The following is a 14,876-nucleotide window of genomic DNA, read 5'->3' on the forward strand; positions in this document are numbered from 1 at the left end:
GAGGCACTGAGGAATTAAATTGCTCTTATAATGATGTTTTATAATCATCAGAGTTGTACCCTGTTGTATTAACTCAGAGGCAGGCCTGCGACTACAGACAGGAAAACTGTTTTCTCTGCTCTTTAAGAACCCTGAAAAAGAAGGGGTTGACTTCGAAGTATTTGGGAGGTGGGGAGCGGATGTAAGAAGGTAAATGATAGCAGCCTGAGGAGAAAGAAACTGAATGGTAAACCATACACCATCCTTTATAGATAGACCCTGGTGACCTCAATCAGCCCAGTGGATGGTATTTTATGGCTCTGTTCTGAGTCATTTAGTACCTAAGGTAGACAGACATTGCAATCTTTGGCTTCTCAGCAGTCTTTACTATTATGTGGCAATGATCTCATGCATACAGGGTCACCGCTAAAGAATATTTAGAAAATGTGAGTGGACATTTTGGATTGTCCCCAGATGAGAGAAGTACCGGTTGAAGACTGAAGGTTGAGAATGTTAGATACCCCTAATTTTTGAAAGAGTCACACGCAGCAAAGAATTACCTTACTTGCTATATGATTTGAATGACCCATTCGTCACACAGTCTAAAAAGCAAGTTGTTGATCTAAGAACCTAACTCTCTAAGATAAATAAAACCAAAGTATTTTAAACTCTTTTAAGTTAGAGATAAAATTGCCTCTAAGAACAATAGATATTTTTCTCATCGTTAAATTTTTCAAATGTAATCCTGTTGGCTCATTGATGATCTTGCTTTAGTATTAACTAAACATGCAGCAATTCAGAGTGAGACACACACATTTCATTACATTTTATATATTTGAGGCATTTTTATTGAAACTAGAAAAAATTTAAACTCCAGTAGCTTCAAAAAAACTTTCCGAGAAATACAAATTAACCTCAAAGCACAAAAACTATTTTTAAATTCTTATTTTTTAAAATCAACAGGCAAAGTTATAATCAAAGTAGGTTTTTCTTGTTCAGAGTAAAAGCAGTATTGGGCATCTTCTGGTTACTTCTTCTTTTCTTTCCTTTTTTTGTCTCTGTCGATGACTGAGACCTTCTTCTCTGGCTCTATACGGGGGGCTTCTTCTTCTGCCGCCAGAGCCTCCAACCGTAGGCGTTCAGCTTCCAGCAACTTGTTCCTGTACTCTTCCCGGATGTTGAATATCTTCTGACGAGCTTCATCTAAGGAGTCCTATTTCAAAACAAAAACCCAATCAAATAAGGTCCACTGATAAAAGCTTATGGTCCCAGAGCAGAAACAAACAAACAAACAACAACAACAAAAAAAACCCTGCAAGACCTTTATCTTTTCCTTATGCCAGCAGATTCATGGGGGAAATTATTGAGGAAAGATGAAAATTAAGTAATGGTCTCAAATGTTTACCAATATACACAACATGAGATAGCAACAAAGGGTGCATGAAATTTTAATAGAATAGTAAATAAAAGCATCAATAGGAGAAAAATAAAGAGAAATGTTAAGTAATAGGCAGAAATTTTAGCAAAGCAACTATGTACTTGAAAAAAGTTCCAATATCATCTATGTAAAATGTACATAGCTCACTCGGTGTGTCTCTGGGGACTGTGCTCAGTAAATTAATTACTGGTTCCCCACACATTCTAGCTCCGACAAAACATATCTGAGTTGTACTTTCAAGTAATATTGCCTCATCCAGTGGTCATCTTTGTTATTGTCAGTTTGGCTTTTCACTCTAAAAATAAACTATATTCATCACAGACACCAAAGACTTGTGTGCAACTAAATCTAAGATCACTCCCGGGTCCTATTCTTACTCAACCATACTTTCTCCTTCGGAGTCAACTGACTTCATTCAACTTCTTGGACATCACACCCTAATTCTCTTTCACGTCATCATTTGCTCCTTGTCAGTCACCTGTCCTGATTTGCCTTTTTCTTCTTCATCTCTTGATGTGGAAATGGCCACATCTTAGATCTTAGGTCTTATTCCTTGGTAACCTCATCTAGCCCTATGGCTTTACATTCTATTTATACATTGATAGATCTTGTTTTAAAAAATCCCAGAATCACACATCAAACTTAAATTCAGCTTTCACATGACTGTGAAATAAATAAATAAAATGTCTGTTTTGATACAACAGATATACCAAAAAAAAGTCCCAAATTGAAATCCTTCTCTTTACTCCCAAACCATTAGATCTGATAGCTACTCAATCCTTTCCGGTTTTTTTTTTTTTTTTTGGCAACTCTTTCTCTTATAATACACCCACAGTCCATCAGGAAATCCTACTGACTACTTTGAAAATACATCCAGAATTCAGAATTCAGTTGCTTCTCGCCACCTCCACCGTACCATCTTGGTGAGAACCACAGCTGCCTCTCACGTGTGCCGTGAACAGTCTCCTCACAGACCTGTCCCTTTCTCTACTTACTCTGCTTCCCACACAACATCCAGAGCAATCCTTCCACAACCTAAGTCAGATCGTGTCACTCCCCTGTAATTTGGAGTCTTGTCATGGTTCCGTATTTCCCTCAGAACAAAAGTTAAAGTTTTTATCGTGGCCTTCCCAGTCCTACATTTCGACCTTCCCTGTCCCCAAGTCCCCATTTGTCTCTGGCCTCTCGCCCCCTGATCTACCCCTGCTCACTGGTATGCGCAGGCTCCCCACTGCGCTTCCTCTAACGCACCGAGTACACGCTTGTCTCCTCTGAATCATTGTGCTCTGGTTCTAGGCTACTTCTCTTTTTTCAGCACCTTCCCTTTCTGTCACATTATACAATGCACTTATGTGTTGTGCTTCTCTTTAACATCTATTTCCTCATAGAATGTAAACTCCAAAGGGCAGGGAGGGGTTTATCTCTTCTGGTCAGGCTTAGGAGAGCTTCTGGTACAAAAATGCTCAGACACATTTATTGACTAAATACATTGTTGAAATGGGAAACATCAGAAGCCTATAAAGAGGTAAACATTAAATATTTAAATTAAATATATTTTTTAAAGAATAACTTTCTTTGTAGACGAGATCACCTGATGTGTGTTTTGGGCAACAGTGTTCAAGTGGGTTGTGAGATGGCTTCTCTGAAAATGCGTCTGAGGAAGGCGGCTGCTATCAGTGTGGGTTCACTAAGAGGCTAGAGCATCCTCATTTCATTTGTGTTTCTGACAGTGTGGCCCCAACTATAGGTCAGTATGCTGACTGTACTGTTTCAAAATGACATGAAAGAATAGGGATTAATGAACTGACAATGGCTGGAAGAAAAGCTTCTAGAAATGTTGAGGCTTCATCCCTCAGTTCTTAAGAGATTTTCCACAGTCTTGGAACTTGCCTGACTCTGGTTGAGAGGACAAAACAGCTGGATGTCAGAATCACACTTCCCCAAGCTTTTGATGAAAGAAAAACACTGTATCTATCATAATAAAATTGGCTTTGTTAAACTGCTTGCACACATATGGAATGATAGAAGTGACATATTAAGAAAATAGAGACAGAGCCATCTCAAGGGTTTAGTATAAAGTAAATTTAATATGTGATATGTTTTCTCCCATCTAATGAGGACCATGTTACTGATCATGTTTATTTTCTACTGCCAGCTAAAATGTTGGCTGCCTCAGGTCTGTTAACATGATCATTATCCAGTTATTTTCCAATTTCACAAATATTTTGTTATCTTCTCTCCTATTCTTCCCACTTTGTGGATTGATTCCAACAACTGCATTTTAGGATTTTAGGGAGTAGTTAAAATTAGTATGTAGAATTGATTCGCCACCTTTTCTAAGAAGTTGGGAACTAAATGTTGTCAAGGCTTCTTTCTACTCAGGTACTGTATGATTCTGACATCATTTTTAACTGAATTTTTTTGAGTGGTATTGGTTCAGACCATACAGGTTTTAAGTGTACAACTCAATAAAACACCATGCGTACATTGCATTGTGTGCCCATTGCTCCGAGCAAAGTCTTCCCGTTCCCCATTCCCCACCCCCTTTGCCCACCTTCAGCCACCTCCACCCCTCTTTGCCTCTGGCTATGACCACTCTGTTGTTTGTGTCTGTGTGTGTGTTTGTATATGTATATTTCTGGCTCCATCCCTTCACCTTCTTTCACAGGGGCACCTATAGGGAACAGATCTGCATGGCAGTGGCGAATGTAGCCCGGCCCCTGATCTGGAAAGCCGGTGGGAGCAAGGAGGCACATAGGAACCAGGCCCACAGATGGGTTCTGGGGTGGGGAACCAGACCTGTGTTGTACCTAGGCTGCTTTGAGGCTTTCTTTTTGCTAAAATTCCCTCATTCTGAATTGAGGCAGCAAACATTTACTGCATATCTTTAAAGTAACTTCCTAAAGTCTGTGCAAAACCTCCCAAGGATGGAGTGTAACCAGTTCAACAACTTTTCCCCTTGCATTTGTAACATCCTTTTCTTTGTAGTAATCAGCAACATCCTCTCCTTTGTCATCTGTAAAAGGTAATCACCTAAAGAGAAAACATTCAGGTTTCTCAAAGAAAGCCTGTCCAGGCAAGTGTCTGGGCACTCTCTCACTCAGAGAGTGGACATGCCATCCCTTTTTCTCCACAGGACTCCTTGCTCCATGTGGATACGTTTGTTGCAGCCACAACACACAGACCCCGCTGGTCGGAGTCCGCATCAGGCACCAATACCCCTCCCCTCTGGCAACTGTCAGTCGGCTCCCTATGTCCATGCCTCCATTTCTGTTTCATTCATCAGCTTATTCTGTTCATTAGATTCTATGCGTGAGATCATATGGTATCTGTCTTTCTCTGAGGAACTTACTTCACTTAGCATGTGTCAACCGGGACTCATGCATACACTGTAAGACTCACCCGCATTCCTTCGTACACGTCCAGGACTTTATCCTGCACTTTCAGTCGTTCTTCTTGGTCAATGTCTCGAATGCTGAGGACTCTGGTCCTATACTGTCGAAACTGGTGAACCTCCTCGGCCTTTTGCATTGCCTGCTGCTGATTCAGTTCATCTGTTTGAAGCAGAGGCTCAGTGTTTGTTTTCCTTGATATAGAAACATCAAAAGAGAGGCTTAAATCATTTGGGAACTCTGGAATGAACTTTACTTTAGAACTCAAATAATTTAATATATCAACAGTATGGTGGTCTGAATAAAATCAAACATTAGGAATAGAAAGAATAAGCCATTATTTTTAGATGGGTTATGCTCCATCCATTGAACCACTGACATTTTAGAAAATTAGTTTAGGAAAATACCAATAATATCAGATGTGTCATTTGATGGGATGTTTGTGGAATTGGTGTTTGAAACTGTGAGCCTGTATTGTAGGTCTTCCTTTTTAACTTAAGCAGGTAAATAATTTTGAAGTCTCTTCCAAATTTATAAGAAAATTGAATCTAACTAAATAATGGCAGCAGTGAGAATTTTCTGTAACACAATTCAACTTAAGCTACACATTAAATCTTACAGAAAACATTTAAATGCTTTCACGACTGACTTAACAAAACATTTACTAAACTTGAGATGTAAAATCATATATTTCTAAACATTTAAATACACTGAATATTAAACATTTAATTTCAAATTTCACTTGTTCAGCAACTGCCTGTTAGCAATGTATCCAAAATTCTAGGAACACAGATGTATACATTAATCACATTAAGTAAAACTTACCGTACATATTGAGTTACATCTACACATTCTAGTGCTTTTCGAATAAGTCGTGGAGACATTTCCAGAATTGCTGGGGATCGTGAACGTGGCCCTGTTGAATAAAAAGTCTTAAGCTTCTTCCCAAAAGAATCAACAATGACTAACTAAATACTGTCACATCTCATTTTAATGGAAGATCTTTTTTTCTGCTAAAACAACCATCGACTGGAATAGCCTAATTTAAAGATTTTTATGTGACTTAATATTACTATTAAAATATAATTATATTTATCTTCTAGCTTTTGTCACTCTACTTATAGTCAAATAAAAGAGATGACAAAAAGAACACAGTCTATAAAAATATAACAAAGTGTTATTCTAATTATAGTTAAATCAAGACAGAAACAAAGAAGTCATAGTTTAAGTTACAAAACTATATTACAAACAAATTATATGCAAAAACTATACAAAGCACTTCAGGGGTGGAATACAAAAATGTTCAAGACACAGTATTCTACCTTCAAGAAACAGGCCAGTGGAATAGGCACCATGTAATAGATAAACACCGAATATCACATTAGCAGAAGCCTTTTACTCCACAAGCTTATATGAACCCTCAAGAACAGATTTAAGGGAGATTTTAGAATCTAAGATACTGTCCACTCAGCCTTTCTAGGTCATTTTGTAAAATTTAGTTTATTTTTAAACTACAGTTGACATACAGTATTATATTATCTCAGGTGCTCAACATTTATCTGTCTTAGATGAAGTGATCACCACAGTAAGTCTAGTGCCCATCGGACACTGTGTATAGTTATGACCATGCTATTGACTATGTCCTCTAGCTGTGCATTGCATTCCTGTGACTTACTTTATAAGGAAAGTTTGTGCCTCTTAATCCCCTTCACCTTTTCACCCATTTGCCCACCCTGATCCCCTCTGAAAACCATCAGTTTGTTCTTTGTTATGTGTGAGTCTGTTTCTGTTTCGTTTGTTTGTCTGTTTCGCTCCTTAGATTCCACATACAAGTGAAATGATATGATATTTGTCTCACTCTGTCTGACTTATTTCACTTAGCATAATATCCTCTAGGTCCATCTATAGTGTTGTGAATGGCAAGATTTTAATATTTTTATGGCTAACTAATAAAAAGACAGATTTTCTGTCTTTCTGGACCATTTAGTCTCTTTTTAAAAAAATGACTAAAGTATAATTGAGTAATTTGCTTATTTAAAAAGTATGATTCAACACGTTTCAGCAAATTTATAGAGTTGTGCATCCAACACCAAAATCCAGGTTCTAACCATTTCTATTATCCAAGTAACACCCGTCACACCCTTTCACACCCTTTTCCATTCCCTCCTTGAGCCCCAGGCAGCCATTAACCTCCTTCATGTCTCCATAGATTGGCTTTCCCGAACATTTCCTGTAAGTAGGAATGGTAAAAATCTGGTTTAACTTTCCAAGAAACTGTCAAATCATACTGTTTTGATTACTGTTGGCTTCATAATAAACTCTGAAATCGCAAAGTAAAAATCCTCCCCTTTGGTTCTTTATCAAAATTATTTTGGTCATTCTGGACCTTTTGCATTTTCATGTAAATTTGGAGATCATCTTATCAAATTGCGTAAAACGTCTAGTAGGATTTCGACAGGAATTGTACTAAATTTATAGATCAATTTGTAGAGAATTGAATATGAATACACTATGTTACTATATTGACTCTTGCAGTCCAAAGCATGAACCTCTCTCTTTATTTTGATCTTTGAAAATTTTATTCTGTGATGTTTTGTAGTTTGAAGTATACAAGTCTTTCAGTTCTTAAAATTTAGTTCCATATATTTATGAATGATGCTATTGTGAATAAAACTGTCTTAATTTTATTTTTGATTGCTCAGTGATGATATACAGAGATAAAAGCAAATTTAGTATATTAATCTTGTAACATTTGACTTCTCTAACCTCATTTATTAGTTGTAGATAATAATCTTGGTTCTGCCCTGGCTGGTGTAGCTCAGTGGATTGAGCGCGGGCCTGTGAACCAGAGGATCGCAGTTCAATTCCCAGTCAGGGCACATGCCTGGGTTGCAGGCAGGTTCCCTGCAGGCCAACTCCCAGCAGGGGACGCACAAAAGGCAACCATACATTGATGTTTCTCTCCCTCCCTCCTTCCCCTCTAGAGATAAATAAATAAATAAATAAATAAATAAATAAAATCTTTAAAAAAAATAATCTTGGTTCTTTTTCCTTGGCCCCTTAGTATTTTCAGTATACAGAATCAGTTTGTCTGAGAAAACAGTTTTCTTTCTTTCTTTCTGATATGGCTGTGTTTCATTTCTGTTTTTTATCAAAATGGCTAGAACCTCCTGTAAAGAGTTGAGTGTAAGTGGTTTGAGTGGACATCCTGCCTTGTTCCTGACCTTTGGTTGGAATCACGGGGGTTGTTCTGTTACCCAGATCTCCCTGCTTGGTTTTTGGGTGATTTGTTGCTCGCCTCGAACAGCATCACAGCTCCCAGGCAGAAACGGATTCTCCCCCAGAGCCTGCAGCAGGCACGCGGCCTTGCCAATGCCTAACTTTTAGAATTCCTTCCTTCCAGAGCTATAAGAAATGAACCTGTGTTGTTTCAAGTCGCCAGGCTTGTGGTTGTTTACAGTAGCAATAGAAAACTCACGCAATGAAGATAACTTATTTCTGTTGTTCTTAGTTTCAGTAAGTACTTTTTCCATTTAGTGGTGTGCCTTAGGAATTTTTTAATGTTTTTTAATCTGTATTTTTATCATTGCTTTTTTGGGAGAGGATATATCAAGTCCTCGCCCTACCATTCAAGGAGTCTCACTNTGGCGTAGCTCAGTGGATTGAGCGCGGGCCTGTGAACCAGAGGATCGCAGTTCAATTCCCAGTCAGGGCACATGCCTGGGTTGCAGGCCGGTTCCTTGCAGGCTAACTACCAGCAGGGGACGCACAAAAGGCAACCATACATTGATGTTTCTCTCCCTCTCTCCTTCCCCTCTAGAGATAAATAAATAAATAAATAAATAAATAAATAAATAAATAAAATCTTTAAAAAAAATAATCTTGGTTCCTTTTCCTTGGCCCCTTAGTATTTTCAGTATACAGAATCAGTTTGTCTGAGAAAACAGTTTTCTTTCTTTCTTTCTTTCTGATATGGCTGTGTTTCATTTCTGTTTCTTATCAAAATGGCTAGAACCTCCTGTAAAGAGTTGAGTGTAAGTGGTTTGAGTGGACATCCTGCCTTGTTCCTGACCTTTGGTTGGAATCACGGGGGTTGTTCTGTTACCCAGATCTCCCTGCTTGGTTTTTGGGTGATTTGTTGCTCGCCTCGAACAGCATCACAGCTCCCAGACAGAAACGGATTCTCCCCCAGAGCCTGCAGCAGGCACGCGGCCTTGCCAATGCCTAACTTTTAGAATTCCTTCCTTCCAGAGCTATAAGAAATGAACCTGTGTTGTTTCAAGTCGCCAGGCTTGTGGTTGTTTACAGTAGCAATAGAAAACTCACGCAATGAAGACAACTTATTTCTGTTGTTCTTAGTTTCAGTAAGTACTTTTTCCATTTAGTGGTGTCCCTTAGGAATTTTTTAATGTTTTTTAATCTGTATTTTTATCATTGCTTTTTTGGGAGAGGATATATCAAGTCCTCACCCTACCATTCAAGGAGTCTCACTGCCCCACCCTTCCCCTCCACTGACTTTTTTTGCTTTTTAACACATGGTTATAAGTTTCCAAGATTATTGTAACATGCTTAATTTTGAACGAGTTCTTAAAAGTGATCATTCATTTGAAAATATAATCTAATGTGAACTTTTAAAAATATAAAAATAGCCTTGACTATTGTGGCTCAGTGGGTTGAGTGTTGTCCCACAAACCAGGAGGTTCCGGTCTGGGCACCTGCTGGGTTGCAGGTTGGGTCCCTGGTTGGGGGTGTGTGAGAGGAAACAGATCAATGTTTCTGTTGCACATAAATGTTTCTCTCCCTCTTTCTTCCTACCCCCTTCTAAAAAGGAATAAATAAAATCTTAAAAATGTATATAAATAATATCCAAATTAATCCTTTTTTCAAAATACATAAAGTCAAGCTACACATGAGAAAATAAAATACAGTAATACAAACCTCAACTCTGCTCCATTATTAAAACATAAATTCAATCTTGGTTCTCATTTTATAATGTTAAATAAAACATTTCTGAAGTACTAAAATGTTATTATATGAGTCTTTTAGAAACCAGTAGCCAATACTTTTTCTTTTTTCCTCACAGCTACTATGTGCTCTTAGATTTCTAAAGTACATTTGCTTCTCTTATGAACATCTCTACTTCAGTTGGGTATATTTTGGGTATTTCTAACTTGAATTGTTTCTATAAGATACGGACTCTGCTGATTTTTGGCTGGAAAGAAACCATTTTCTGATTCGTTAGATGTTTGTGCTTTCTTACATCCAGCCAAATAATATATATTGAACGGAGTGGGTGGGAAGGGGCAGAGTAATCTTTGCGTTCATCTGAGACACTCTGTTGAACAGGGTGTGAGTGCAGAGTGACGGTCTTAGGCTCTAAACAGTGCGGCTCAGTGTGTGTGTGTCTGCCCTTCTTTATCTGCAAACTAGTCTTCTATGGGATACGTTCTGATAATGAGAGTATGAGTTGAGTAACATTTTTACAGCAACTGGTCATCACTGGGTCATTTTACTGTATTTTACAAAGTTCTGGTTTGCAACAGACCAGGAGAGAACCTCTGTCATCACAGGTAGTATGAGAATTGCTGTTTAAAAGACATGGCAAAGAATAGCTTGATTGTGCACCTGGGGAAAGGACTTTAGCATAAAAACAATGATCATCACCAGCCTCTGGTAGCAGCACTATTCAGAGGCGCCCAGAAACAAAAGGAGAGTTGAAAGCAGTGTTTGGACTGGACTATAATGACGGCTTGCTGTGGGGGGAGGATGCTTAGGACTGAATCCATAATGATATTGTTTACATGACCTCTCACATTGTGAAGGAAGTTGTTCTAAGTTACCTACTCAGTGAAAGTAGAAGTAACAACACTAATATTGCTTTGGGGGAGTCACAAATATTGATGGGAGGAAAGAGGCCACCCCACCTGAAGCTCTCAGTAACATGTATCTAAGAATGTTTTAAAGAAAGTTTTGCTTGAGGACAGGCTGCGCTGGTCTTCCTTCCCCGTCTTCCCTATTCACGGTAACTTGTAAGCATATAAATAATTTGAGTTCAGAATTTAATTTTGTTTTTATTTTACAGATCTTTGCATTAACTGTGGGGGAAAAGTTTGTGTTTGATTAAAGAATACAATGTGTAGAATCAAAAGAAAAACTAAGGTTTGAAAAGTTCCAACTCCATCCAAATTCTACCCGCTCCCTCTCCCTGGGCCAGCCCTCACTGATCAATTCCTCATTTCGGAGGCAGAGGAACCGTGTATCTAGTTCACAGAGGCTCGACAGACAACGCGCCAAAGCGCTCTGTCAATTGGATAAAACGTGATAGACGCGTTTCAGTGCTGCTGCCACGGGTGCTAGCTTTTAAATGAATGCTTACTTTCAAAACACTGGTTTAAAATATCAGTATCTCTTTGTAGTGTAGTAGAAGAGCCCTTTGAATTTTCCTTCTATGGTGGAGATCAAGGACATGCTTTAGCCATAAACAGTTTTTAATTTTAAAATTCTCAGCCTGGTTTAGCAATTTTGAAGAGAACCATTGTTGACACTTCTGGAGATATTTCTTTCTAAAATATTCTTCTCTCCTGCAAGGGCTCTGAACAAGTGGAGGGCAAACACTAAGATTGTGCTCTTGATAGAAGTGTGATTGGAGCATGTAGCCTGATGGGAGAGGCCAATGGGGCCATGATCAGAGAACCCTGGAACTCACGCAGGTCAGCACCCCCCACTCATAGGCAGTGCTCCTAACTCAAGAAGGAGCCATGAACTTGGGCTTGCTAGGAAAGGCCCAGTTGATTCTTGCCAAAGACATCAATCAGATGAGTTGCTAAGCCCCTCTAGAGATAGAAACTCTAAGAGTTGCTTGGGGAAAATCCTTCTTCCTGGAAACCAGGAATGTGCAAAGACGTTTCTCTCTAACACCTTCCGTGAACGGTGTATGTTTATTTTAGTGAATAAATGCAAATCCGTACTGCACAAAAAAGAACCGAGTCAGTATGGCTTGTGCACCACAGAAAATTGCTTTCTTCCCACCTTTTTAAAGCCAAATATTTCAAATTTGGTATAAAAGGAAAATAAGAAAATCTATCATGTAGTATTCTATAGATAAAACAAAAGGAATCTGTGACAATTGCATATGTGATCACTGCAACTTTACTTTTGGGTATAACTACACAAACCATACACCGCCTACTTTAAAAAAATTGCCCACTTTATCTTTAGGATAAGTTCTTAATCATCAGGTGCTCGAACAGATTATCAACTCTGACAAGCCACACGAAGACCTATGAATTCAAAATACGAATTGTTCTATGGGATAACCCTTGATGTCACATTTGTTTAAGTTAGTATATTTTCCAGGATTTTCATTTCAAAATACATGTTTATCTTACCAAGGAGAGGAATACTCACTGATATTTTCCTTCTGCTCGGTCAGCTCATGCTCCTCCTTCCCCTCCAGGGCTCTCCTGCTCTCACTGCTTATTGGTTTGTCCAGATCCTTTGAGACCTTGGGCATTTGCCACTTCTTCCACAGCATACTTCCTGATCGTTTTATCTCTCTGTTGTCTAAGCTCCTAGAACTCTTTGTTTCTGTCAGTTTTGTGGAACTTGAAGATGATTCTATTACAACATGCCATGTGCATTACTGACAAAACTTGCATTCTATGAAATCACATGCAAAAAGTAACAGGGCTATGAGAACACAGATTTGGAGCAAAGACTCGTAAGCTTTGCAACTTCTAACCAGAACACTAGCCAATATAGTCATTGGTACCTCAGAAGATGACGTCAATAATCCAGGCACCCAGTGGGTCTGGAAGCTGCCTCAGGATAGGAAAAGGTGACGTATAAATAGAAGCTTTTTGGAGGTGAGGCATTACAAATGGAACGGGGAGTTCTGAACCACTGGGGCTGCCTTTCAGGTGAACTCTGGAGGGAGTGCTCCTTGCCCCGTGTGAGAATTGTGGATGGACAGGACCCTCCTTTCTGGGGTGCAAGCTCTGAGTGCAGACACTTGTCTAAAATTGTCTTCAGACAAAGCTGAAAAGGGCATCTTGCTGATGAAGCAGCAAAGCTGGAAGATTTTTTTCTTCCAGCTTTGATTCTTCAAGCTATGATTCTACTCTCACTATTCCAGACCTCCCAGAAAAAAATGCAAAACATACACGATTCCACTTTACACAGACATTTCCCCTCTATTTGTCAGTTGCACATGTTCTAATTGGTATTGTGCTCTGCTTTGAATAAAATACGTCAGTGCAACTCTATTCTTACTTTGAATAAAATAAGAGTATAGAGAAATGTTGAAATAAAAGGGAGACATTCAGCCATCAATGATGGTTCTTTAAAAATATTAAAATTGATGCAACCCTGTGGCAAGATGGATCAGAAAAAAGGTAAAAAGATTTTTTTTTTACCCAGGAAGTTTAACTTATATAAAATAGACAGTTTTCTTATAAAACATGACTTACTAACCTTGACACAAGAAGAAATAGAACAGATAAATAATGAGACATATAGGGTACATTTACTGTGTGAATTCAATACATGAAATTCAAGAACAAGCAAAAATCATTTATGGTGATAGAGGTCAGACTAGTAGTTACTTTGAGGAAGGAAATGACTGGGGAGGGAAATGAGGAGTACTCTGGAGATATATTAAGGATATGTTAAGTATTTTATACTGTGCTCTAAAATTTCTCACATATGTGAAATTTCATCAAGCTGTAAGACAGAGATTTGTGCCCTTGTTGGATGACAAGGTCAGTCTTCTCCGACCCTGTTTACTACTGGGTCCTGTCTTCAGCTTACGAAGAATTCCTCAGGATAGGAAAATTCCTCAGTTTTAGCCAAGAATCCAGCTAAGCCAGTTTATTGGAAATCTGCACTCCTCACCTTGATATCCAAAATCAAGCTTCTCTTTCTCCTATGCTTGATATTTAATCAAGTTCCCCATCCTTGACCCTTGATACCTAACCACGTTCTGCTGAGCAATTTTCTCTCCACTCCTTGCTTGTTGGCTGTAAACCCTACTAGCCCTGCAGCACTTGGGTTTAACTCGGTGTCTATCCCAATTGCAGCCACCTTGACTCCTATTGCAGTAGTCCCGAGTAAAGTCTTTCTTGTCACTTTTAACAAATGTCCCGTGAAAGACATATAGCTTAATTCATTTTAAGCATAATAATAAAATGTAGAGCTAAAGGACAAAAACTGTATTCATTCACCTTCGTGTTTTGTACTATTATTTAATTCTATCAATTAGAAGAGAAAGTACTTTAGGAGTTAGAAATAGTTCAGTCCCAGTGTTCTCACTACTTAGATCTTGTGACTTAGGAAGAATAAGGTGACTCTCAGAGTTTTGGTCTCTTTGTCTATAAAGTAGAAGTAGTAACATCTATGACAGCATTGCTGTGGGTTAAAATGAGATAATAAACGCAAAGCATTCTAAACAGGGCTCATCCCACGAGAAAAGGATTAGGGTGATATTTATTGTTTAGATTGTTTATATGAAAAGTTAAGGGATGTTATTTTTAATAACAATTATCGAATCATTCTCTTGAAGCTGTGAAAGTAGAAAAGCCTGTTTGGGGATGTGCGTGTCTCATGTCTTCAGCCTCTGCAGACAGTCCGGTGTGGGAACAGGCACAGGTGCCTAAGTGTCAGCAAGAAGACCTTGGGATGAGGAGCGCTCGGACTGTGTGCTGGGCTTGTTCCTGGCTATCTTGTGAATTCAGCAAATTACTGGGAAAATTACTCTGGGCCTTTGTCCTTCCTTATTGGTGAGTTGAAAACAATATTAAATATCCATAAGCTATGAATATTAAATAAAATAATTAGTATTTCACAGTTCCAGGCCCAAGGAGATCACTCAATAAATGTAGTTAATGTTATCACTATGATTCTTATTTTTTAAATCCTCGTCTGAGGATAGGTTTATTGATTTTTAGAAGGGGGGGGAATATGGATGTTAGAAAGAAACATCAGTCGGTGGCCTCCTGTATGCACCCCAACTGGGGATAGAACCTGCAACCTGGGACTGTGCCCTGACCTGGGATGGAGACTGCAACCAT

The 14,876-nt window shown here is 38.7% G+C and overlaps 1 protein-coding gene across 5 annotated transcripts in view; it reads right to left on the reverse strand.

Moving 5' to 3' along the window:
- Positions 1-845: 845 nt before the first annotated feature.
- The window catches only part of ADGB (androglobin), a 122,902-nt gene continuing 108,871 nt past the window's right edge, over positions 846-14,876 (reverse strand). For 3 of the 5 annotated variants that reach the window (XM_037034800.1, XM_037034799.1, XM_037034798.1), the window contains 4 exons: positions 12,217-12,426; positions 5,635-5,725; positions 4,820-5,003; positions 846-1,192 (listed from right to left, as the gene is read on the reverse strand). In XM_037034800.1, coding sequence (XP_036890695.1) covers positions 1,007-1,192; positions 4,820-5,003; positions 5,635-5,725; positions 12,217-12,426 — 671 coding nt within the window. In that variant the 3' untranslated portion in view covers positions 846-1,006. The remainder of the gene's footprint in view (positions 1,193-4,819; positions 5,004-5,634; positions 5,726-12,216; positions 12,427-14,876) is intronic. The other 2 variants (XM_037034802.1, XM_037034801.1) reach the window with 1 other exon arrangement.

Source organism: Sturnira hondurensis, unplaced genomic scaffold (genome assembly GCF_014824575.4).
Source record: "Sturnira hondurensis isolate 20B ecotype Veracruz unplaced genomic scaffold, ASM1482457v3 Scaffold0022201, whole genome shotgun sequence".
NCBI classification, from domain to species: Eukaryota; Metazoa; Chordata; class Mammalia; order Chiroptera; family Phyllostomidae; genus Sturnira; species Sturnira hondurensis.